Consider the following 26,457-nt stretch of genomic DNA (forward strand, 5'->3'; position numbering starts at 1 on the left):
AGTTGGGTGCATTTTGGCCCATTCCTCCTGACAGAGCTGGTGTAACTGAATCAGGTTTGTAGGCCTCCTTGCTCGCACCTGCTTTTTCAGTTCTGCCCACATATTTTCCATAGGATTGAGGTCAGGGCTTTGTGATGGCCACTCCAATACCTTGACTTTGTTGTCCTTAAGCAATTTTGCCACAACTTTGGAAGTATGCTTGGGGTCATTGTCCATTTGTGAGAACCATTTGCGACCAAGCTTTAACTTCCTGACTGATGTCTTGAGATGTTGCTTCAATATATCCACATCATTTTCCTGTCTCATGATACCATCTATTTTGTAAAGTGCATCAGTCCCTCCAGCAGCAAAGCACCCCCAAAACATGATGCTGCCACCCCCGTGCTTCATGGATGGGATGGTGTTCTTCGGCTTGCAAGCCTCCCCCTTTTTCCTCCAAACATAACCATGGTCATTATGGCCAAACAATTATATTTTTGTTTCATCAGACCAGAGGACCTTTCTCCAAAAAGTACGATATTTGTCCCCATGTGCAGTTGCAAACCGCAGTCTGGCTTTTTTATGGCGGTTTTGGAAAAGTGGCTTCTTCCTTGCTGAGCGGCCTTTCAGGTTATGTCGATATATGGCTCGTTTTACTGTGGATATAGATACTTTTGTACCTGTTTCCTCCAGCATCTTCACAAGATCCTTTCCTGTAGTTCTGGGATTGATTTGCACTTTTCACACAAAAGTACATCCATCTCTAGGAGACAGAACGCGTCTCCTCCCTGAGCGGTATGACGGCTGTGTGGTCCCATGGTGTTTATACTTGCGTGCTATTGTTTGTACAGATGAACGTGGTACCTTCAAGTGTTTGGAAATTGCTCCCAAGGATGAACTAGACTTGTAGAGGTCTACAATTTTTTTTCTGAGGTCTTGGCTGATTTCTTTAGATTTTCCCATGATGTCAAGCAAAGAGGCACCGAGTTTGAAGGTAGGCCTTGAAATACATCCACAGGTACACCTCCAATTGATTCAAATTATGTCAATTAGCCTATCAGAAGCTTCTAAAGGCATGACATAATTTTCTGGAATTTTCCAAGCTGTTTAAAGGCACAGTCAACTTAGTGTATGTAAACTTCTGACCCACTGGAATTGTGAAACAGTGAATTATAAGTGAAATAATCTGTCTGTAAACAATTGTTGGAAAAATTACTTGTGTAATGCACAAAGTAGATGTCCTATCCGACTTGCCAAAACTGTAGAAATTTGTGGAGTGCTTGAAAAACGAGTTTTAATGACTCCAACCTAAGTGTATGTAAACTTCCGACTTCAACTGTAAATATTACCTCAACTAACCGGTGCCCCTGTACATTGATTCTGTACCGGTACCCCCCTGTATATAGTCTCGCAATTGTTATTTTACTGCTGCTCTTTAATTACTTGTTACTTTTATTTCTTATCCGTATTTTTTTAAACTGCATCGTTGGTTAGGGGCTCATAAGTAAGCATTTCACTGTAAGGTGACCTGTTGTATTCGGCGCATGTGACTAATACGCAGTACGCTGCAACTTTTAAAGGAAGAACCACTGTACCATGTGCCATGGAATTGGTACATCAAAAATCTCTTCCAACTATTTTGCGATCTATATGGCACAGCTGTAAACATTTTAGCCCTCACTATTTTCTTTAACCAATACTGGTCTTTAACGCAGGGCCGACAGACAAGTTCATTACCTTTTGCCGCTTCCATTTTTGCGGTAATGCTGCAATTAGTTGTTTGTAATTTTGGGTAGAGCAAACATTTCCATATATTTTTGTTAGTTGCATGTGTGACATAACTCCACCAGTCCTATTTGATATAATTTAGAAATATTATACTTTTTTTTTAAATCCCCAAATATATATATATTTTTTTTATCAATAAATATATTTCAGTTTAACGATAATATTTGTTGTATTATTTGTTCTGTCTTTTCAGGTGGATTAAACTGAAATTGCAACCGACTTTCTATGGCTTGTTTTAAAAATAGCGATATTTTGGAAATTATTGTAACGGTCGTCGTAATGGATGGACCAAGGCGCAGCGGGTTGAGTGCTCATATTTAAATTTTAATGTGAGCACTTAATAAACAAAACAAGAAAACGATAAACGGACGACAAACAGTCTTGCAGGCAACACACAGCTATGCAAAGAACAACCTCCCACAATACCCATGACAAACACACATTCCTATTTATAGGACCTTCAATCAGAGGCAACGATAGACAGCTGCCTCCAATTGAAGGCCCCAACCCCAATTACCTACACATAGAAATAGAAATGACTAGACAGAACATAGAAATACACTAACATAGAACAATGACAAAAACCCCGGAATACATCAACCAAATACCCCTCTACATACACACACACCCCGAACCATATAAAACAAATACCCCCTGCCACATACTGACCAAACTATAATAACAAATAACCCCTTTACTGGTCAGGACGTGACAATTATTTAATTTTGAAATAACTGAAAGTGAGAGGTTGTAATCTGAAAAAAGGGAAAATGGCCATTCTTGAACATGGGTTGAGATATTCTTACTAATCTGCTAGAGAACCAGTTCGGATTTAAGTATACCTTTCGTATGACTGAAGACGTTAGTGAGAGGTCTGCTTTAATGTTTAATCATTTCTGCTCTCCAAATTCATATTCATTATATAAATAGCGTTCAGCGTACAATGATACCTTTGTTTCTAAGCCCTGGATTTCTAGCCCCTTGATATTATTGTTGGATTTTAATAGCTAACATTTCGATTGCCATAATAAATAGATATGCCTATAGTGGACAACCTTGTTTACTACTCTTGACAGATTAATACTTTCAGAGAAGTAGCCATTATTTACTATTTTACACTACAGTATATATACTATACTATATTTAACTTTAACCCATTGTATAAGAGATTCTACAAAATGTAAATGTTCCAGGCATTGATATATAAATTCCAGTCGTACTTTATCAAAAGCCTTTTCAAAGTCAGCTATGAATACCAGGCCTGGTTTCCCAGATTTTTCCATAGTGTTCTATTGTTTTCAGTACTTGTCTTATATTATCTCCAATGTATCCTCCATGTAAAAACCTGTCTGATTAGGATGAATGATATCCGACAATACCTTTTTAATTCAATGCGCTATGCATTGTGCATCACAACACTGAAGTGTATTTTTTTAACGGACTGAATCTTTATATTTACCATTTGGGTCCTGTTTCAGTAATAATGAAATCAGACCTTGTTGAGAAGCTGCTAATATAAAATGTTTATAGGAGTGGTTAAAATACGTTAATAGCAGTCCTCTGAGTACATCAACAAAGGGTTGGTATACCTAAACTGGTATGCCATCTAGCCCTGGAGTTTTCCCAGAATTAAAGGCTTTAATTGCACCAAGAAGTTCCTCCTCTGTAATTTGGCCTTCACATGAGTCTTTCTATACAGATGTTCATTTTACATTATTAATAGAAAAAAATCCTAACAATTCCCTTCGGTTAGTGGAGATGGAGGTCTGAAATTAATGTTGAATATGTATTTTTTTGCATTTTTCCCCATATTCCATACAGTTCACTTTATTTGGATAATATAATACACTAGATCTTTCTTGAATAAGTACCTCCATTTATTTTCCCCCTAACTTATTCTGTGCCTCTATGGTACAGTTTGTATTGCTATCTATCTGTACTTTTAGTCCTTCTATTTCCTTTGTTAAATAGGAATTATTTTGAGCTAAATTGCATTTGTTTTAAAGATGAGTATTGAATTACATGGACTCTAAAAGGCACATTTAAGTGTCCCATACAATAAGGGGATCTGCTGTACCTATGTTATGTCGGAAAAAGTAAGTTATAAATTCTTCTGTCCAAGTGAACTTGTTTTTATCATCCAATAGGCTTTGATAAAATGTCCAATATCCTCGCCCATGTGAGAATTATGTAAGAGTATCATGTCAATTATTTGATGGTCCGACCACATTCTGTCCCCTATGAACACATTTTTTTACTTTTGGTGCCAGCGAGAATGACATTAGAAAATAGTCAAGACGACTAGCTTGATTGAGCCTCCGTCTTGTATAACTCACTAGGTCAGGATACTTAAGCCCCCATATATCCACTAGTTCCAATATATCCATGATATTTGAGATTTCCTTAAGTGCATAAGGGTTCTAGTTTGTAGAGTAATTTCCTTTACGTTCCATTGAGGTATTTAAAACCCTATTATAATCTCCCACCATAATAATAGAGTCTTGTACTGCTTGATCAATTATTATATATATTTTCAAAGAAGTGTGGATCATCATTATTTGGGCCGTATAGATTAAAGAGCCAAATCTGTTTATGATCCAATAACATATTTCAAATAATCTGTCTTGCGGATCCGTTTGAACAATTTGCACATTCGAATCAAAATTATTGTTTTTTAATACCATCACCCCTTTTGAGTTTCTTTACCCATGGGAGAAGTATACCCCCCCCCCCATCTAACATTTTTGAATGAGTTCCCTGTAAACAATAGGTATTATATTCCTTCTCTTTTCTTATTATCTGCTAAGCCATTACAATTATAAACTGGCTATACTTATTTCACCATTTACCATAATGAGATACAAGTTTATATTCTATTTATCATAATATATGCTTGTAAACTTACCATTAAAAAGTACCATAATGAATGAGTGTCCATATATTTGTACCATGATATTTGCACTGCTACTAAGTAAACCTCCAATTGTTCTCCACTATTCCACCCTCTAAAACCTCCCCGCATCCCAAGTTAGGTTGTCATCCCAGTGACTGGCAGACCACCCCTGTCCCCCTGGATCCTAGGGCCTTTGAGAGATTGGGACCCATCCTTTAATTAAAAAGAGCACACAGTGCCAGCCACAGAAGCAGATCGACCACCAAAAGCATTTCCAACGCCCTCACCTTGATTGTATTATATACAGTTATAAAAAAATGTATACAGTACCAGTCAAAAGTTTGGACACACCACCTCATTCAAGGGTTTTTCCTTATTTTGACTACTTTCTACATTGTAGAATAATAGAGAAGACATCAAAACTATTAAATAACACATATGTAATTATGTAGGAACACACACACGCGGTCCCCTGTTGTGACCATTTCCCAAGCATCTCTGTGCAGTCAGTCCTCTGATTATTTTGTGCCACCAGGGCCACAATAATTTGCCCCCTCTCTGATTGTCCCAGTGTGACCCTCTTCCCATGGGTTACTGCAGCTAGTGTTGCCAGCACTGCCACTACCTGGGTTGGGGCACCCCACCGGAATTCCCAACGGCTAAGTACAAGGTCGTCAAGGTTCTCATTAACAGCTTTGACAAATTCCTTGTATATTATGCTCAACCATCCAGGGGTTTTGGCTTTGTAGGACCAACCCTGCCAGGTAAGCTCCGACTCTTAGACTCTAGGTGTAGTTGCATTGAAAGTAGGCTAAACGAGGTCATGGATTCACAGGAATGGAATGACAAGGAAAGGTATTGTTTCAAAGAAAGTGTAACTGTATCAGTTGTGTTGTTGTAGGTTAGAGCAGCGCTGCAGTTTCACCACCCCATTTAATTATGATTTAATTAGATTGAACTAAGCAAAACATTAACAGTTGAAATACACAAATTATAATACTTCTAAACACCATCCCAGCCTTGTTAGCATTATGCAGCGGGCTTGTGTTACTCGGAAATAAAATAGAACGACTAACGTTACCTACTTGGGTTATTGCAGCAAAACAAGGACATACCGGACATTCTTTATTGATAATTCTCACAGAATACTTTTCATAAAGCTAACCCTCCAAAAACACCATAACACAATGTATGTATTGTGTTGTTTATTATGAATTCAGTGGAGCGTCTCTGTCCTCGAGCTCGGAAGGATGCACTGCGCTCGCTCTAATAACATCTCCCGCCCTGACACATGCTTCAAGACACCCGCTATCATCCTTCCAGAGAAAAACTGCGTATCGAAAACTTAAACTCACCTTCCTCCTCTCCCATATGTTCGTCCTTCCAGTCACAACAGAGCAGCATCAACCTCATTCACTCTCCGATTCGGAGCTCTATGAGAGCCTGACTCTGATGAACAGATAACCGGTCTCACTTCGACAAAAGCACCGCTATTCGTGTTGTGTGTTTATGAAGCCGGATAGACTCGACCCTCACAGCTTGATAATACTACTTCGGTTCATTCGATGAGGAGAGGATGGGCGATTTGAAACATTCAGGCTGGGGGACCGGAAAATATGGGTTGGCCAACCGACAACAATCCCTGCAAATTTTGTCTGCGTAGCACAAGCAAAAGCAACTGAGGGCAGAGAGACGAAGCGATGCGCAATGCACCCATCACAGAAATAGGAGAAATATCAGAATAGCTGTATTAGAATAGTCATATAGTCTATGAGAGCAGGCTGGAATAGGCTAGTTGCATTAAAAGTCTACATTCAGACATTTTAAAGTTCCTGAATAACATTTGAGCCATTGATTCATTTTGATATGTTGGTGCAGTTTGGGTGCAGGTGGAAAAAAGCTGATGCCTGGGCACAGATGTGTATTTATTAACCATTTTATTTCGTTATTTTACTTAAGCAAATAAAATGCCGGGATTACCGGGAACAAGTCACATGTGCGTCATGAAAATATAAAAGTGCAAAACCCCATCGTTCCTCCTTTTTCCATTTAAATAAGATGAATACTATCCCACCGCACGGCAGAGGAGCGGCTCACACACAGTTCAGAAAAAGCCCCACGAGTAGGCTACAAAAACTGAAGCGAGTGAGAGTCATGATAACCTAGGGCAATTACTACAACATACAGTACACACAATCCCTAAAGAGACATCGTAGTGTAACTTTAGAACAGAGCGAATCAATCTTTGGTCAGTAATGTCTAGTGAGTCTTATTCAACTGTAACTAACTCAAGTAAAGAGTGAAATGGGAGCTCACTCTCACAATTTACACAGACTAGGGGCTATAGCCTACACACAGACACATATTAAAATTCTCAACAGTGATTAAATGCATTACCCAAATATATATTTTTTTTAACAAACATTTTTTGCCTTATTCAAGATTACACAAATATGGTGATAGTCTACTTTCATGAGCGGAAACATTTGAAACTTGAATAATGAGCGACAATTTGCATAAATGAAACTATAACTGCATGTGAAACTAGATTGATTACAGATATGCATAACATTCTAGGCACTTAATCTTGGACACCAGAAAAATGATAAGTAATTAATAAAACAAAATGTTCAATACATACATACATAACGTACAAGACATGCCAGAGCAGTATCGAAAGGATTTCAGTTTTACTTTTACATTTTTGTAAAACTTAAAACATACAAATCATTTAAAAAACAAAACACACCATTTGAAAGGACTTGGGTACAAACCAACACAATGTATGATATGAATATCACTGAAGATATCACCTACAAATCTTTTGAACACCTTTGGATTGATTGTCATCAGCTTTATCACATTCAGAGCAACACCTGCTCTTCATACTTCACAAGTTTGTCAGAAATCAAGGTAAGAAGGCTACTTACACCATGGCACTTAAAATATAGTCAAAGTTGCTGATGGCAGATGGACTGTGAAACCTGTGCCCACACACACACGCGCTATGCCACTGCTATTTCACCCAGGGCTATAAATAGCAGCAGAGATGATAGAAAGCCAGAGGAGGCAGTTCTGAAGATACATGGCCAAAGTTTATCAGCACTTTACCAATCACACCTCTTGAAGCTCAACCCTTGGTTTGACATGTCAGTATGTGAAGATCTCCAACTTTGGTACACACACACTAAGCACATGGAGAGGGATGTACAGTTACAGGAATGGTGCTGGTTTTGACTTGGAGCACTTCTCTGCATTCAAAGCATGCTGAATGGCTCTAGTTGGATACTCTTTCATATTCTCCTATATACCCAAACATCTCTGGCAACATGTGAAAGCTCACAAGCACATAGAGAGACACACAGCCACACATCCACGCCCACACACATGCATGCACACACAAACACTTGGTAACTACTAAAAGGGAGCATCGCAGACATGTCAGTAAGAGCTGATGAACACCATGAACAATGATAAAGGCACAATCAAAAACACTAAGTCACATCAAATGTGTGCAAAAGTCTGGGTCGGTGGGTTTGTATAAAAAATATATTGAGTCAAATAAAGTACAACATATCTTTACATACTGTAATGGGGGATTTTGTGCATATAAAATGTACATTCTAGATCATGCAGTAGCACCATTGTTTCTTGAGGTTCAACTTCTTCTGAAGAACATCCTCTACTTCTGCCTTCCACAGTATTTGCTTTGGCATCCAGCAGCAACTCCTCCTGTAGAGAAACCACATTGGAAGAGAGGATATTTTAAATGCATGCATTGGTAAGAGGGTTTGCATTAGTTCTTGGTTCGGTATCAGGTTTATGTTTTTTTTTGGTCACATGCCAGAGTGTGTCTCTTATCGTACCTGGTCTGTAGCCTCCTCCTCCTGCTCCACCAAGGAAGCCCTGGAGTGGGCCATACTTGGCTGCTTTGGCTGTGAAAAAAGTTAGTTAATCACAGGTGTTTTTGTGATCACTAATTATATATTTTTTTAACAGTGTTGGCAAGTCATTTCCTGAGCAGCTTTAATGTGTTTTTCTAACCACACTGCACAGAGGAGTAAACTTTATGGAAATCTGTTGCTTGACCACAGCAGCCAAATGCCCCAGCAAGCCTTGTGAGTGAGTTAGCATATGCTAACAGGTTGTCAAACAAGAAAGATGCTAACAGGTTGTATTTGTATTTATTATGGATCCCCATTAGCTGCTGCCAAAGCAGCAGCTACTCTTCCTGGGATCCAGCAAAATTAAGGCAGTTAATACAATTTTAAAACATTACAATACATTCACAACACACTATGTGCCTTCAGGCCCCTACTCCACCACTACCACATATCTACAGTACTAAATCCATGTGTATGTATAGTGCCTATGTTATCATGTGTGTGTGTGTGTGCCAATGTTTGTGTTGCTTCACAGTCCCCGCTGTTCCATAAGGTGTTTTTTTATCTGTTTTTTAAATCTAATTTTACTGCTTGCGTCAGTTACTTGATGTGGAATAGAGTTCCATGTAGTCATGGCTCTATGTAGTACTGTATGCCTCCCATAGTCTGTTCTGGACTTGGGGACTGTGAAGAGACGTCTTGTGGCATGTCTTGTGGGGTATGCATGGGTGTCTGAGCTGTGTGCCAGTAGTTTAGACAGACAGCTCGGTGCATTCAACATGTCAATACCTCTCATAAATAAAAGTAGTAAGGAAGTCAATTTCTCCTCCACTTTCAGCCAGGAGAGATTGACATGCATATTATTAATATTAGCTCTCTGTGTATATCCAAGGACCAGCCGTGCCACCCTGTTCTGAGCCAATTGCAATTTTCCTAAGTCCTTTATTTGTGGCACCTGACCACACGACTGAACAGTAGTCCAGGTGCGACAAAACTAGGGCTTGTAGGACCTGCCATGTTGATAGTGTTGTTAAGAAGGCAGAGCATCACTTTATTATAGACAGACTTCTCCCCATCTTAGTTACTACTACTGCATCAATGTTTTGACCATGACAGTTTACAAACTAGGGTTGCTCCAAGCAGTTTAGTCATCTCAACTTGCTCAATTTCCATATTATTTATTACAAGATTTAATTGAGGTTTATGGTTTAGTGAGTGTTTTGTTTCAAATACAATGCTTTTCGTTTTAGAAATATTTAGGGCTAACTTATTCCTTGCCACCCACTCTGAAACTAACTGCAGCTCTTTGTTGAGTGTTGCAGTCATTTCAGTCACTGTAGTAGCTGACGTGTATAGTGTTGAGTCATCCGCATACATAGACACTCTGGCTTTACTCAAAGTCAGTGGCGTGTTGTTAGTAAAAATTGAAAAAAAGCAAGGAGCCTAAACAGCTACCCTGGGGAATTCCTGATTCTAACTGGATTATATTTTAGAGGCTTCCATTAAAGAACACCCTCTGTGTTCTGTTAGACAAGTAACTCTTTATCCACATTATAGCAAGGGGTGTAAAGCCATAACACATATGTTTTTTCCAGCAGCAGACTATGATCAATAATGTCAAAAGCTGCACTGAAGTCTAGCAAGACAGCCCCCACAATCATTTTCTCATCAATTTCTCTCAGCCAATCATCAGTCATTTGTGTAAGTTCTGCACTTGTTGAGTGTCCTTACCTATAAGCATGCTGAAATACTGTTGTCAGTTTGTTTACTGTGAAATAGCATTGTATCTAGTCAAACACCATTTTTTCCAGAAGTTTACTAAGGGTTGGTAACAGGCTGATTGGTCGGCTATTTGAGCCAGTAAAGGGAGCTTTACTATTCTTGGGTAGCGGAAGGACTTTAGCTTCCCTCCAGACCTGAGGGCACACGCTCTCTAGTAGGCTTAAATTGAAGATGTGGCAAATAGGAGTGGCAATATCGTCTGCTATTATCCTCAGTAATTTTCCATCCAGATTGTCAGACCCCGGTGGCTTGTCATTGTTGATAGACAACAATATTTTTTTCACCTCTTCCACACTGACTTTACGGAATTCAAAAGTACAATTCTTGTCTTTCATAATTTGGTCCGATATACTTGGATGTGTAGTATCAGCATTTGTTGCTGGAATGTCATCCCTAAGTTTGCTTATCTTGCCAATGAAAAAGTCATTAAAGTAGCTTGCATTATCAGTGGGCTTTGTGATGAATGAGCCATCTGATCAATGAATGAAGGAGCCGAGTTGGCTTTTTTCCCCAAAATTTATTTTAAGGTGCCCCAAAGCTTTTTACTCTAATTTTTTATATAATTTGTCTTTGTTTCATAGTTTAGTTCATTTTTATTTAGTTTAGTCACATGATTTCTTAATTTGCAGTATGTTAGCCAATCAGTTGGGCTGCCAGACTCAATTGCCACCTTTTGCCTCATCCCTCTCAACCATACAATTTTTCAATTCCTCATCAATCCAAGGGGATTTAACAGTTTTTACAGTAATTTTGTTAATGGGTGTGTGCTTATTTGTAACTGGTATAAGTAGTTTCATAAATACATCAAGTGTAGCATCTGGTTGCTGCTCATTACAAACCACAGACCAGCAAATATTCTTTACATTATCAACATATGAATCACTACAAAACTTATTGTATGACCTCATATACACTATATTAGGCCCAGCCTTTGGAACTTTGGTTTTCCTAGATATGGCTATTATATTGTGATCACTACATCCTATGGATTTGGATACTGCTTTAAAGCAAATATCTGTAGCATTAGCAAAGTTTGAAGTTTTTTCCTGAGTGGGCAGCTTAATGATAGCCAGTCAATATTTAAATCACCCATTTCAATCAATCATTTAAATATACTTCTCTGTTGATATCACATACATTATCAAGCATTTCACACATATTATCCAGATACTGACTGTTAGCACTTGGTGGTCTATAGCAGCTTCCCACAATAATTGGTTGGCTAGCCGCAAATGCTAAATATAGAGGGGCTATTGATATTCACTTGTGCTGCGACTGCAACATATGCCCTAAATCAATAGTGTTAATGAATAATTCTTAGCTATTACAAATGTAATGATTTGAACTGCAGGTTTCTTACAGTAGGGGTGCAGGGTGTACTCAGAGGTGTGGTCAGTATGTGTATAATATAATGTGAATAATACTTGATCTATGCACCATAAAGGGGCCTACATTGATGATTTGATGGCATGAGGGCATGATGACAAGTCATAACAACCAGTCATAATAATTTATGATACTGCATTAGCACAGATAATTGGCAAAAGCACATCATTTGGCATTTGTAGATTAGCCATTGAGACCATTCTTGCGATAAGTGTAAATGCGGGAAAGGTTTAAATAGTTATATAAAAACACACCTCCCACCTATGTGAGCAAAATACTATCTACTAAGTACCAGTCGAAAGTTTGGACATACCTACTCATTCAAGGGTTTTTCCTATTTTTTTTTTTTCCTATTTTCTACATTGTACAATAATAATGAAGACATCAAAACTAGGAAATAACACATATGGAATCCTGTAGTAACCCAAAAAGTGTTAAATCAAAATATTTTTGATTCTTCAAAGTAGCCACCCTTTGCCTTGATGACAGCTTTGCACACTCTTGGCAATCTCTCAACCAGCTTCACCTGAAATTAGTGATGCACCTATATGACATTTTTGGCCGATACCGGTATCCGATATTTTCCTTGGCAAAAAAATGATACCGATAACCGATATTTAACATTTTAGCATCGTTTTAAGCATTCCAGTACAGTTAAATAGTTAACACACACACACACGGACGCAGCCTCTTGCATCTCAGTGCAAGAGGCGTCACTACAGTCCCTAGTTCGAATCCAGGCTGTATCACATCCGGCCGCCATTGGGAGTCCCATAGGCGGTGCACAATTGGCCCAGCGTCATCCGGGTTTGGCCGGGGTAGGCCATCATTGTAAATAAGAATTTGTTCTTAATGGTGGTTGGACCCATCTATGTGAAGTCACGTCCTGACCAGTATAAGGGTTATTTGTTATTGTAGTTTGGTCAGGATGTGGCAGAGGGTATTTTGTTTATGTGGTTCGGGGTGGTGATTTATGTAGTAGGGTGTTTGATTTATTATTTCCGGGTTTTGGTCTATGTTTTGTATTTCTATGTTCTTTCTGGTTTGTTGTATTTCTATGTTTAGGTTGATGGGGGGTTGGACTCTCAATTGGAGGCAGGTGCTTTCTCGTTGCCTCTGATTGAGAGTCCTATATATGGGTAATTGTTTGGTTTGGTGTTGTGGGAGATTGTTTCTTGTTTTTCCTGTGTGAGCATGACAAGACTGTTTTGTTGTTCGTGAGTTCTTTGTTTTGTTATTATGGTGTTCTCTTTATTTAAAAATAAATACAAGATGAGCATCCACATTCCTGCTGCGTTTTGGTCCTCTATTCCCGACGACAACCGTTACACCAACCACCATAGAGTTCCTCTTTAGAGTTCCTCTGTGGATATATGAGAACCTTCCAGAAGGACAACCATCTCTGCAGCACTCCACCAATCAGGCCTTTATGGTAGAGTGACCAAACGGAAGCCACTCCTCAGTAAAAGGCACATGACAGTCCGCTTGGAGTTTGCCAAAAAGGCACCTAAAGGACTCTGACCATGAGAAACAAGATTCTCTGGTCTGATGAAACCAAGATTGAACACTTTGGCCTGAATGCCATGCGTCACGTCTGGAGGAAACGTGACACCATTCCTAGGGTGAAACATGGTGGTGGCAGCATCATGCTGTGGGGATGTTTTTCAGTGGTAGGGACTGGGAGACGAGTCAGGATCGAGGCAAAGATTAACGGAGCAAAGTACAGAGAGATCCTTGATGAAAACCTGCAGACTGGGGTGAAGGTTCACCTTCCAATAGGACAACAACCTAAGCACACAGCCAAGACAGCGCAGGAGTGGCTTTGGGACAAATCTCTGAATGTCCTTGAGTGGCCCAGCCAGAGCCCGGATTTGAACCCGATCTAACATCTCTAGAGAGACCTGAAAATAACTGTTCAGCAACGCTCCCCATCCAACCTGACAGAGCTTGAGAGGATCTGCAGAGAAGAATGGGAGAAACTCCCCAAATACAGGTGTGCCAAGCTTGTATCGGCATATCCAAGAAGACTCGATATTGTAATTGCTGCCAAAGGGGCTTCAACAAAGTTCTTAGTAAAGGGTCTGAATACTTATGTAAAATGTAATATTTCAGTTTTTTTAATATAAATTATCCCCAATAAATAAAAAACTGTTTTTGCTTTGTCATTATGGGGTGTTGTGTGTAGATTGATGAGGGGAAAAAACAATTTAATCAATTTTAGAATAAGGCTGAAACCTAACAAAATGTGGGAAAAGTCAAGGGGTCTGAATATTTTCCGAAAGCACTGTATGCTGAGCAGTTTCTCTCCTGGCAGTGCTAGTATACAGTGGTGTCCTCTTAGCAAACATATGCACTGACAGAGGAGGCTGGTGGGAGGAGCTATAGGAGAATGGGCTCATTGTAAAGACTGGAATGGTATAAATGCAACGGTATCAAACACAAACTTATGTACACCATTCCAGCGATTACAATGAGCCCATCTTCCTATAGCTTCTCCCACCAACCTCCTCTGGCGCTGCACTACAAATACAGACAGACAGTGACTTGTGAATTTACATTAGGTTAATATCCCAAAGATTTCCACACAATATCAGCACAGCACCACTGGAGTAGCACATCAAAAACTCTAAATCCTGACATGATAAACCTGCCTTACTTTATGAAACATAATCCCACCGTCAGTAATCTTCCCTGTGCTCAGGAAAATTCAGATTATCGGACTTTAATAGACACTGGTTGGTACACCATCTGCACCGACGGCAAGTACTCACTGTTCTATCCAACCCCATCCTCTCATTCTAATCTCATCCAAATAATCTTACGTGATGTCATCCTCCGCTAAGAACAGACTGATTATAATAAAATAGGAAATGTACTAGGTGTAACAGAAAATCAGATTATTTCAAGCAAATTTCTCTCCCATGCACTGACTGTGTGGTGTAAGGTTTGGCTGAGTAGGACGACAGATACCTTATAACAGGGGAAAAAAGAAAAGACACCAGTACCTTGTTGAGGAGTCAGTGGTGCCGTCTGGCCTGCTCCATATGCTCCTAGTAGACAGACAAACATTTAAGAAAAAGTATTTGGAGTTTGGAAGGGATGAGATGATTTTTGCTAAGGATGTTTCATGTTTAAAATAGCATAATGTAGTAGAATCTTGAAAAACTTTGATCAGAGAGTGAGAGAGCTGAAGACCATTTCTTCATTGTGCATTGGAACACACAAAGCAACCAAAACACACTTGTTCAGATAGATAAGAACATAACCAATGGAAAGTGGCTGTGTTTTGGTGCGTCATGAACTAGGATGATCAGTATGGGTCATTTCTCAGGACTTTCTCAAAGCAGGTTTAGTCATAAGCATACTATCGATCTGATCAGAAAGCAGCAGACATCACATAATCACAAGGGGATTTTCCTCATGTAATGATGAGGTGCTTTGGAAATTACATAATACAAAACTTAGAGACTTTTGAAGAAAGTACAATTACGGTTGAGCATTATCTGATAGAGTAACAACCACATACTTTTACTAATACTGCAGTAGCAAAATACCATGTTTTGGTTTCATTACTGTCTGTGTAAACCAATAGTAAACAAGTAATAGATATATAGTAAACATATAGTAAATAGTAAACAAGCACACTGCAAGGGTAAAGCGTTCACTGATGCCAGAAATAACATTCGCATCTGTATCTGTTTTGTCAGTAAACAGTCTGCATTTCAGACTAGACAGGAATATGCAGCAGAGCTCATTAAGTCATCCAAAAAACGTTTAATTATTCCCAAGGGTGGTCACACCATTGAGACATCCTGAATTAAATTATGACGTTTAATCATGTCAAGTGTAAGAAATTGTTAAAATGTTCAAAGAAAAAAGCCCCTAATAGAGATTAGGTTCATTTCAGATATAATGCTAGATATCATCATCATCATGTTGCCAGACAAAAGTCAATGACAATTCAAATTAACTCTATATCATCAGTAATAATAGGAATTGGGACTTTTCCATTTTAACCTATAAATTGAGGAAGTTACCAGGAGTGTTTGATGTTTTCTGTGTATGTGTGCAATATTTTGCACCCTGCTTGTAAAACATTAAAACCTGATTTTCATGGTCAAAGCATGGTCAGAGTAGCTATCGGATTCACAGAAGCTACAGTAAAAGTGAGAGTAACTAGCATCTAGTGACTACGCTGAGAGAGAGAGAGAGAGACTGACATTCCCAACACCACCTCAATTATTTTATTTTCAAAACCAATTAAGTGCTTAGAGCACTCAATGTTCCCCATCAATTCATTTAATGAGGGGAAACTAAACCAGGTATGGGGAAGTTGGCTGTTCCTTTCAATTGTCTCTAGATCTGTTCCCCTTTCTCTTTCTCTCCCAGAGGTTAGCTATAATACCAACGCAACAGGCCTGAGGGCTGCTTGTCTGTCTGTCATTCTGGGTTACCTGTCTGTCGACAATTCGGCTTTAGTCCACCTCCTGATCCAGGCAGAAATGGGGTGAACATGGGCAGCTAAAGAGCCACCAGCACGTGGAATCAGGTTGAATTTTTGTTGTTTTGATTTGATTTATTTTATTTTACAGTACAGTGGGAAATGTAGAGAGGGAGACAGATAGTAGGGGCATAGACAGAGGGTAGCCGAGACAAGGCTCAAACCCCTGTCGCCAGGCGGCAAACAGTATGTGGTCCGGATAAGGGATCAGGTTTAATTGACATCTATTCTCTTGATGGTTATGTTGAGTGGCTAGCTTATTTGTCCTTGATATAACTGTTGGCTACTATTTCTCAGTATTTAATTCAGTTTGCAAAATTATGTCAAGTTTGCCAAAAGTCTAAACTTATGGCCAATCGACACTTTTCTACATTTACTGTAAGTGAATGATTGGGACATGTTTACAAAGGGGAACTCAAACTACTGAAGTGAATGCCCTTGCTTCCTCTGTCCTCCCTGGACAGTAAAGATGAACAGATATTAACAACTATCAACTTGGTTGTACGCTCTTTTTGTTCTACTTTTATCTTCATAGTTCCTGGGTCACAACATCCCATTTTCTATAAAAGCATACTGTACACACACTGCATCTGATTTTCACAGATAGAGGTTATACACGTTACCTGGGTAGGGTTGTTGTGGGTAGCTGCCACCTTGCTGTGGGTAACCCTGTTGTTGTGGGTAGCCACCGCCGTAACCTGGGACCGCACCAGCACCTGCAAGTGTAACACAGCAAAAATGTACAAAACAACAACTACAAACACAACAACACTATATGTATACATTGTATACATTTAGACTACATTTAGACAGGGTTACATACCCTACTGCAGCTTTGGCCACAGACTCAACTTATGCTTTTACTTTTTTCTTAACAATCAGCCCAGAACACAACCAGTCAAATGTCAACATGCAGTATGAATTGAGAGGTCATACGCATTATGTATGCAAATTTACCAGGCCAGTGTGTTTATGCAAATATTCTAGCTACAGTATTTATCAAAAGGCTAATGGTGCTGAATTCTCTTTGGGAAACAACATTTGCATACAGTATTAGCAAAGTTGTACCATATGTGATAGCACGTGAAACAGGCAGTATGTTGTACTGTGGGATGCTCTGCTCTCTGTGTCAGTGAATATTTGACCAATGGGAGGTGGATAATAGCCTGCAGGCATTGGCTAGTCTGTATCCATGGGGCCTGGGGCAGAGAGCAGAATCTCTCCACTGCTAGACCAGCGTGATAACACTCCAACCAAACAGCAAGGGAGAGGAGGAGAGGAGGGGATGCTGAAAGCTCCACAGCCTTGGTAATACACTTCCAAGTATAATCCTGAACATTGGTCAAAACCCTGCCAATATGTTAACATAAACCTACGACATGGATGTTGATTAAGGCAGCCCCCTGCACCTCTCTGATTCAGAGGGATTGGGTTAAATGCAGAAGGCACATTTCAGTTGAATCCATTCAGTTGTACAACTGACTAAGTTTCCCCCCTTTCCCTTCCCATATGAAGACATGAAATGTGCTATGCTAGTCTTACGATGCCTGACTTGTCATAGAATACTTTTCTTTACAGTGTTTTGACAGTGGGCCTTAGTGGGGTGACACTGTCCTACCTACAGTGCATTCGGAAAGTATTCAGACCCCTTGATTTTTTCCCCACTTACATTACAGCCATATTCTAAAATTGATTAAAATTCAAAATTCATCAATCTACACACAATACCCCATAATGACAAAGTGAAAACAGGTTTTTAGAACTACCTTATTTACATAAGTATTCAGACCATTCGCTGTGAGACTCGAAATTGAGCTCAGTTGCATCCTGTTTCCATTGATCATCCTTGAGATGTTTCTACAACTTCATTGGAGTCCCACCTGTGGTAAATTCAATTGTTTGGACATGATCTGGAAAGGCACACATCTGTCTATATCCCACAGTTGACAGTGCATGTCAGAGCAAAAACCAAGCCTTGAGGTCGAAGGAATTGTCCGTAGAGCTCGGAGACAGGATTGTGTCGAGGCACAGGTCTGGGGAAGAGTACCAGAAAATGTCTGCAGCATTGAAGGTCCTCAAGAACACAGTGGCCTCCCTCATTCTTAAATGGAAGAAGTTTAGAACCACCAAGACTCTTCCTAGAGCTGGCTGTCCGGCCAAACTGAGAAATTGGGGGAGAAGGGCCTTGGTCACCATCTTTACGGTGAAGTATGGTGGTGGCAGGAAAATGCTGTGGGGATGTTTTTCAGCAGCAGGGACTGGGAGACTAGTCAGGATCGAGGGAAAGATGAACAGAGCAAAGTACAGAAAGATCCTTGATAAAAACCTGCTCCAGAGCACTCAGGACATCAGACTGGGGCAAAGGCTCACCTTCCAACAGGACAAAGACTCTAAGCACACAGCCAATACAACACAGGAGTGGCTTTGGGTGGCCCAGACAGAGCCCGGATTTGAACCAGATCGAAAATCTCTGGAGAGACCTGAAAATAGCTGTGCAGTGATGCTCCCCATCCAACCTGACAGAGCTTGAGAGGATCTGCAGAGAAGAATGGGAGAAGCTCCACAAATATAGGTGTGCCAAGCTTGTAGCGTCATACCCAAGAAGACTGTAATCGCTGCCAAAGGTGCTTCAACAAAGTAGAGGGTCTGAATACTTATGTAAATGTGATATTTCAGTTTTTTATTTGTATTAAATTTGCAAAAATTATAATAACCTGTTTTGTCTTTGTCATTATGGGGTATTGTGTGTAGATTGATGAGGAAAAACAACAATTTAATCAATTTTAGAATAAGGCTATAACGTAACATTTTTGGGAAAAGTCAAGGGGTCTGAATACTTTCTGAATGCACTGAATGTGTGTGCATTTTTACCAGTTTATGAACATGAGGATGAAACCTCGCAGTTAACTACAGTAAACTACAGAAACTACAGCAGGACAGTCAGTCTCACCTGGATTATAACCAGCACCACCAGCACCTAGGTTACCATAACCTATTGAACAGGAGAGAGTGGAGCATTACTGAAGAGTTGATATAGTTGAAAAATGTCAAATACTATTTGAACCCAGGTCTGCTGTTGAATATGGCTACGCTGTAGGCAGGAACATCTTGTATACAATGACGGAGTCCTACTTCCAATGGCAGAGCACACGCTGTACCGTTATATGCAGAGTAGGCCGACACTCCAGAGGTCCGTGCTGCTATAGTATCTCTAAACCTTCACACTTTGATGTTCCAAAAACCATTCCAAACTAACTCTGCCTGTGACGGTAATCAGTCTCCACTGGGAGTGTTTGTTGCCTCATTCTTCTATGTCTTGCCCTACAGTACTGTACCCTGGGGGATTCACTCTCTGGCTTAGATATGACTTAAAAATCAAGATTTCTCACTACTTTTACAAGAACTCTACTCCAAGATAAAGATAACATCACTATGATATGTTGCTCAGATGTGGTAGTATACGTACATAAAAGTAAGAGTAAAACATGTAAGAGTATTAGTACAAAGCTGGGCTTTAAGTGTCAGGGATTTTACCTGGGGGTTTGGGTGCTTTTTGACCTGCTCCTGCCCCCAGACCAACACCAGTGGGATACCTCACACCTGAAACATGAGACTGGGTTAGTTCTCCTATAGCCTCGTACCAGGCCTCTAGTGGGTGACACTAGTCCTCCACTAAGAACATGGCTGACATTTCACACACTAGATAGTTTTATCTGTAGCTTTATATGATCAGCTACTGTTGATGACAGTTGAACTTATCTAGCTAGACTTGGCAGTTAAAAACAAGGACAAGACATTTCCCTGGCTATGGTCAAGCTTTGTGTTGTTACAAAGCTACAACCACAGAACGTCCCAGAGGTCTGTTGTTTGAGGGGGCATGAGAGTTTCAACGGTTTGGTTTGGAGAGGGTGTTTCTAGCTCAGTTTTCATTGGGGTTTCAGACACAGTCCCATTGGCATCTCATTCCTGGCTCTGGTGTCTGTCACAGTCACCACTCCAATCGCCTCATTGGTCATAGGAAGTGCAAGTCAATTACATTTCCTGGACAACGGTCATTCTGAGAGGCCAGCTGGCCTGCTTCCCCTCTCTCATACATACCCTGTCCCTGTCCATAACCACCTTGACCATAACCATACGGGTATCCCCCTGAATCATGATGGAAAGAAAAGCAGCTTTATTCCTGACATGATGACTTCATTGCCTAGGGAACACCAGAGATTGGCTCAGCAAGATGTATGTAACACAATGTTATACAGAGTTGACCTGAGGTTAAGGACTACAGAGTTACAATAAGCCATTGAAGTTATGGGATGGAGTTGAACTCAACATGTCTCTTCGTACGGCACCATTTTGGGGACATTGTGGATATTAATTGTTCAGTTACACCGAAAGCTTATTTATTTCCTAAGACAGGTACGAAAGTGATTCCATACCTGCACCACCACCTGCTCCAGTAAGAGGGATACCTGCTCCTCCAGCCACACCACCTGCTCCTCCCACAACTACAGGCGAGATACAAAACACAGTGAGTGAGATCATATACAGTGAGCTCCAAAAGTATTGGGACAGTGACATTTGTTTGTTTGTTTTGGCTCTGTAGTCCAGAACTTTGGATTTGAAATAATACTATGACTATGAGGTTAAAGTGCAGACTATCAGCTTTAATTTGAGGGTATTCTCATCCATATCGGGTAAATGTTCAGAAATTGTAGCACTTTTTGTACATAGTCCCCCCATTTTAGGGGACCAAAAGTATTGGGACAAATTCACTTATATGTGTATTAAAGTAGTCAAAAGTTTAGTATTTGGTTCCATATTCCTAGCATGCAATGATTACATCACACTTGTGACTCTACAAACTTGTTGGATGCATTAGCTGTTTGTTTTGGTAGTGTTTCAGATTATTTTGTGTCCAATAGAAATAAATGGTAAATAATGCATTGTGTCATTTTGGAGTCACTTTTAGTGTAAATACTAACACAATATGTTTCTAAACACTTCTACATTAATGTGGATGCAACCATAATTACGGAGAATCCTGAATAAATCATGAATAATGATGAGTGGGAAAGCATAAATATCATACTACCCCCCCCCACAAAATGCTAACCTCCCCTGTTATTGTAATGGTGAGAGGTTAGCATGTATTGGGAGTATGATATTTGTGCGTCTAACTTTCTCACTTCTCATTATTTACGATTCATTCTATCTGTAATCATGGTAGCATCCAAATTAACGTAGAAATGTTTAGAAACATTTTATTCCTATCCAAAGTGCTGGTGTACAGAGCCAAAACAACAACAAATGTGTCACTGTCCCAATACTTTTGGAGCTCACTGTACTGTAGCTACATATTTAATAAACACTTCTTATGGCACACTCTGACACACACCTGGAGGTTTCAGGGGCTTGGCTCCAGGAAGTTGTCCAGCTCCTGCTCCGTATGGATCTGAGGAAATACAGAGAACATAAACGTAATTTGCACAGCCTATTTTTACTCTCTAATCAACAGTGACTGTAATGCAATATCACCCGGGATACGGACATGAGATGATATTAATGGGCAAATACCTGAATAAACCAATTACAGTGATGGGGATTTAGTCTGAGTAGAAAGTAACCTAAGGCCGCACATGGCCATAGTGAATTAAGTTTGAGACTCCATTACAAGGATGCTGACAGAGAAATTGGCTTACTTCCATGTCCTCCTCCATAGGGATATCCACCAGCACCTGCACATGTGGAGCAATATATACCATTAAAACCCCATGGACATAACATATTGGGGCTGTGGGATGGGTCACTGATCTGAATGATGGTGGAAAGGACGATACTGTACTGCCAACTACCTCTTGTCTATGCTGAATGTCACACTCAAGCTTTATTGTCCTAGCTCTATCAACAATAATCTCTTCAACATGACCTTGTAATTTGATAGTGAAGACCTACAGACAGTGTGAAGCTTTTAAAGTGATGACATAAGAGGTTTACTGTAAGGTCAGCCTAGAGGTCAGAGTTCATGATCCAGTACATCTGGTACAATTCAAACTAGATGATGACGTATGTTGTTTTCTTTCTTTGTCTAGAATACTAGTTTAAAGAGGCTGTGGTGGAGTGGCCTCCTATCCTCTCCTCCTATTTCCTTCTCTCCCCTCCTCCTCTCCTCTCTCTCATACATACCCTGTCCATAACCTTGACCATACCGGAGTTGTCCTGCTGAATCATGATGGAAAGAAAAGCAGCTTTATTCCTGACAAGGGAGCACCAGTGAGTGGCTCCGTCAGGTCACGTAGCTAACATACTAATTCCAATAAAGCTAGCTGCTTCCTGCTTGTATAATAAACTTTAAAATGCCTTAAACATATCAACATATTACACCACTTATCCCTGGCCTGGCCATACAATCCTAATTTCTTATCAGACCTTTGACTTATTCATTTACAGAGAAGAGGCTGTTACAAGCCAAGGTCATATCTCAGTGAAGTCATGCAGTAGTTTGAAATAAAAACAGAGATGTGTGTGTGTGTCTGCTACTAGTGTAGAGACGATAAGGTTGTGGTCTGCTCTTCTCCTCTCTCATACATACCCTGTCCATAACCACCATACGGGTATCCCCCTGTATCATGATGACAAAGAAAAGCAGCTTATTTACTGAAATGATGACTTCATCACCAGGGAACCCAAATGAATGGCTCAGTTAAAGAATGTTAGTTAAGACAATAAATCAGAACATCCTAATGCAGATTCAGTCATGCAAGGGGCCTTTCAGGTTTAAGACCTCATACATTCATTTTGCGCTCTCATCTAATTATGATTCTTTGTTGACCAATAGTCATACATCTGCCTTCATTTTATGTTCTAATCAAAATATGTATTTGAATGCTCAATAGAAATGGTTCACAAAAATATATAGGCCTGAAATGTTTTCTTTTTGCCTCTAGTGAAGGAACTACCCAGCCAGCTGAGACAGTGATAACATATTCAACACATTCACAGGACTTCAGGCAGTTAAATTAATTTGAGATTGATGGTGCAGAACTGTCTCTATCATCCTGATGCAAATAGCTTCGCCCTAAAGCTTTACCTCATACGACATGGGTTTCAAATAATGCACATAACATGCATTTGAATGTATATAGATGACTGGATCCACGTGTCTAGATTCGGTCAATTCTTTAATATTACATATCCTAACAGCACCTTATAAAGGCCTGAGACTACTAGCAAATCTAACTGCACCTTTTACTATCATATACTGTTGACTTGACCTTATCTCTGAACATTTCTAATCAATATGACTGTCTTGCAATGGCTAACATGTTTTAGGTATGTTAACAAAAATTGTGGCCTGGGTTAGCATTATGATCAGTTTTAATTGGATGTTTTGGTGCATTAGACCAGAGACAAGAGCTGATGCTGCTGTTCGTTGTGTGTAAACAACTCTTGCTATTGACTCACGTGAAGAAGGTAATAACATCCTTATCTGATCAATAACAAAGCATATTATTCCTAATTGTGTGTGCATAAGGGTTGGTACATCACTGTTATATGAATGTGCATAGGGGTTTATTAATTATATTTATATTGGCATGTAAAAGGTGTTCAATCACATTATTGGATGGGTTATGGATCTGAGTTGATGGTATCAATTTGAAGTTGTAAACAACCAGTGCTGTAATACTACTGCAATAATATGGTATTAGTAGGGTTTCAGAATGCTTACCTGCACCAGGGGGTTTAGGAGCTTTGCCACCTGCTCCGACACCCACACCTGTAAATAATATAAAGCCTAGCGGTTAGAGCGTTGGGCCAGTAACAAAATCGGTCGCTAGTTTGAATCCCCAAGACGACAATTTGATAAATCTGCTGATGTGCCCTTAAGCAAGGCACTTAACCCTAATTACTCCAGGGTCGCCGTTGATAATGGCTGACCATGGCAGTGACCCCGCTCTCCAAGGGTGTCTCAGGGGGAGTTGGGATATGCAAAAAACACATTTCCAATTCAGACATTTGTATAATGTATGTGTGAAATTGGACAAATTTAAACACCCACAAAATGATGATTATTATTATTATTAATGATGTCACTACACAACTGGAAAACAAACTACTCAACAGCATCGCCTGCAGGAGATTGTCACCATCATGTGGCTAAACAATGTCACATACTCTGCTCCTTATAATCCACACTATCGAGACACCTTACCTCAAGGCTGCTGTACTCCAGTAGCAACTACATGAGAAGTATTTGAAAGAAAACCAATACTAATTGAACCCAGGTCTGCTATGGTGGACACAACACTCACCAGGCTGAGCTGGGCCTGTACCAACTGGAAACAAAGAGACAAGTCTTTAACACAGTTACAGAGGCATATTGGTTCAAAGTGATGATAAATGAAAACCCTAATGTTTGATGAACAGTAAATACATGAAAAAAAAATCACAGGTCAACAATTAAGATGAACTGATAGTAAAGCAATCTAATATTGCTCTTCAAAGATAAGAAGAAAAGTACAGAAATGTTGATAGGTACAAGTAGGACACCATTTTTATGCAGAAGGATTTTTACATTTTCAGGAGAATCTATTTAAATGACTTACCACTAGGTTGAAGAACCCCAGCCCCAACTGTGAAGGCAACCATGTTAATTATTACCAGCTAAGTCATAAAAAGTCTCCAAAATAGAATAACTTACCACTCAAAAAACTAAAATAAAGTGTTCAGTGATTCTAATGACACAATGTTGCAAAACTAGTGAGAATAAATAATTGATGTTGGCTTCATAAAATATATGGTCCAATACATACCTCCAGTTACTCCTGTGGCACCTGCAGCAAACCAAAAGAAAGTTAATCAATGATGTGCTATATTAATAATATGAATTTCCATGAAAATGAACAATAAAGTACTGTATCAAAGTACTCTATCCGAGATGCAACAAGACAGAGAAAAATCACACAAAATAAAATATCGTAATGATACACAAACATTTTAGTTTCTAGACTGAAGAACAAATCTAAAGCCTCGGCTCCAAAAAATGTGCTGGAAGAATGACACAGTAATATGTATTTTTGTGTCCATTTTCTCATAAAAACATTTTCAAACAATGTGGGATTTCAAATACAGTACTGTAAGTAAACATCAGGTAATAACAAGGATATGATCCCCTGCTGTAGAAGATGCCGCAGGGGTGGGCAATTCCAGTCCTGGAGGGCCTGATTGGTGTCACAGTTTTTCCCCAGCTAACACACCTGACTCCAATCACCTAATCATGTTTAGAATGCAATTTGATTAATCACCTGTGTTTGCTAGGGATGGAGAAAACGTGACACCAATCAGGCCCCTGAGGACTGGAGTTTCCCTCCCCTGAAGGGAGATAGACTTTAACTACCAAGGAGAAAGGGTGAGTGCATACAGTACGTATCTACAGGTCTTCCAGGCACAATCTCCATAGGAGCAATCTTTATTGTGGAGAACATTAACAGTAACTAGTAATATTAGAGTATACTGTAAGTCAATCAAGTATTGACAAGTGTCAGATGAATCTAATTGGTTAAAAAGCGAAGGGAGGGAGGAGAGAGCAGAAATGGGAGATATTTCAAGAGCAGCAAGCTGCGGAGTTAGTTGAGGGAAAAAGAGGAAGAGCGTTTAAGAGGACAAACTACTTCAAGAAAATACCTGAGAGACACTGGCAACACATTATCTTGTCAACACCCACTTGAACATTACATTACATTCCTTCACTTTTTTTTGTTTTGTTACAGAAGGCCAAAAAAATACAAAGTTTTCACAAAGGAATCTAACCGAATCAACTAAAATGAAATGGTTATCAAAATCCAATAAGTAATCGTGTCAAATGTTATGAAGTGCTTATGTAAGGAATTGTAAAGAACATACAGTACGAGTCAAACGTTTGGACACACCTACTCATTCCAGGGTTTTTCTTTATTTTTACTATTTTCTATATTGTAGAATACTAGTGAAGACATCAAAACTATGAAATAACACATATGGAATTATGTAGTAACCAAAAAAGTGTTAAACAAATCAAAATATATTTTATATTTGAGATTGTTCAAAGTAGCCGCCTTGACAGCTTTGTACACTCTTGGCATTCTCGCTTCATGAGGTAGTCACCTGGAACGCATTTCAATTCACAAGTGTGCCTTGTTAAAAGTTAATAGTGAAGACCTCAGAACTATGAAATAACATATGGAATCACGCAGTAACCAAAAAAGTGTTAA

The 26,457-nt window shown here is 39.6% G+C and overlaps 2 protein-coding genes across 21 annotated transcripts in view; both read right to left on the reverse strand.

The window, feature by feature from the left end:
- The window catches only part of LOC115163364 (LIM domain kinase 1), a 95,477-nt gene extending 89,125 nt beyond the window's left edge, over positions 1–6,352 (reverse strand). Inside the window, exon 1 of the mRNA XM_029715189.1 lies at positions 6,016–6,352. Coding sequence (XP_029571049.1) covers positions 6,016–6,073 — 58 coding nt within the window. The 5' untranslated portion in view covers positions 6,074–6,352. The remainder of the gene's footprint in view (positions 1–6,015) is intronic.
- A 226-nt stretch (positions 6,353–6,578) lies between these two features.
- The window catches only part of LOC115163361 (elastin), a 94,898-nt gene continuing 75,019 nt past the window's right edge, over positions 6,579–26,457 (reverse strand). For 15 of the 20 annotated variants that reach the window (XM_029715183.1, XM_029715179.1, XM_029715170.1 and 12 more), the window contains 16 exons: positions 25,021–25,041; positions 24,814–24,840; positions 24,520–24,543; positions 23,937–23,984; positions 22,800–22,829; positions 22,394–22,429; positions 21,910–21,945; positions 21,606–21,662; positions 20,647–20,715; positions 20,312–20,359; positions 19,748–19,813; positions 19,164–19,205; positions 16,837–16,929; positions 14,718–14,762; positions 8,527–8,595; positions 6,579–8,392 (listed from right to left, as the gene is read on the reverse strand). In XM_029715183.1, coding sequence (XP_029571043.1) covers positions 8,343–8,392; positions 8,527–8,595; positions 14,718–14,762; positions 16,837–16,929; positions 19,164–19,205; positions 19,748–19,813; positions 20,312–20,359; positions 20,647–20,715; positions 21,606–21,662; positions 21,910–21,945; positions 22,394–22,429; positions 22,800–22,829; positions 23,937–23,984; positions 24,520–24,543; positions 24,814–24,840; positions 25,021–25,041 — 761 coding nt within the window. In that variant the 3' untranslated portion in view covers positions 6,579–8,342. The remainder of the gene's footprint in view (positions 8,393–8,526; positions 8,596–14,717; positions 14,763–16,836; positions 16,930–19,163; positions 19,206–19,747; positions 19,814–20,311; positions 20,360–20,646; positions 20,716–21,605; positions 21,663–21,909; positions 21,946–22,393; positions 22,430–22,799; positions 22,830–23,936; positions 23,985–24,519; positions 24,544–24,813; positions 24,841–25,020; positions 25,042–26,457) is intronic. The other 5 variants (XM_029715169.1, XM_029715180.1, XM_029715173.1 and 2 more) reach the window with 3 other exon arrangements.

The sequence above is a fragment of the Salmo trutta genome, chromosome 26, assembly GCF_901001165.1.
Source record: "Salmo trutta chromosome 26, fSalTru1.1, whole genome shotgun sequence".
NCBI lineage: Eukaryota > Metazoa > Chordata > Actinopteri > Salmoniformes > Salmonidae > Salmo > Salmo trutta.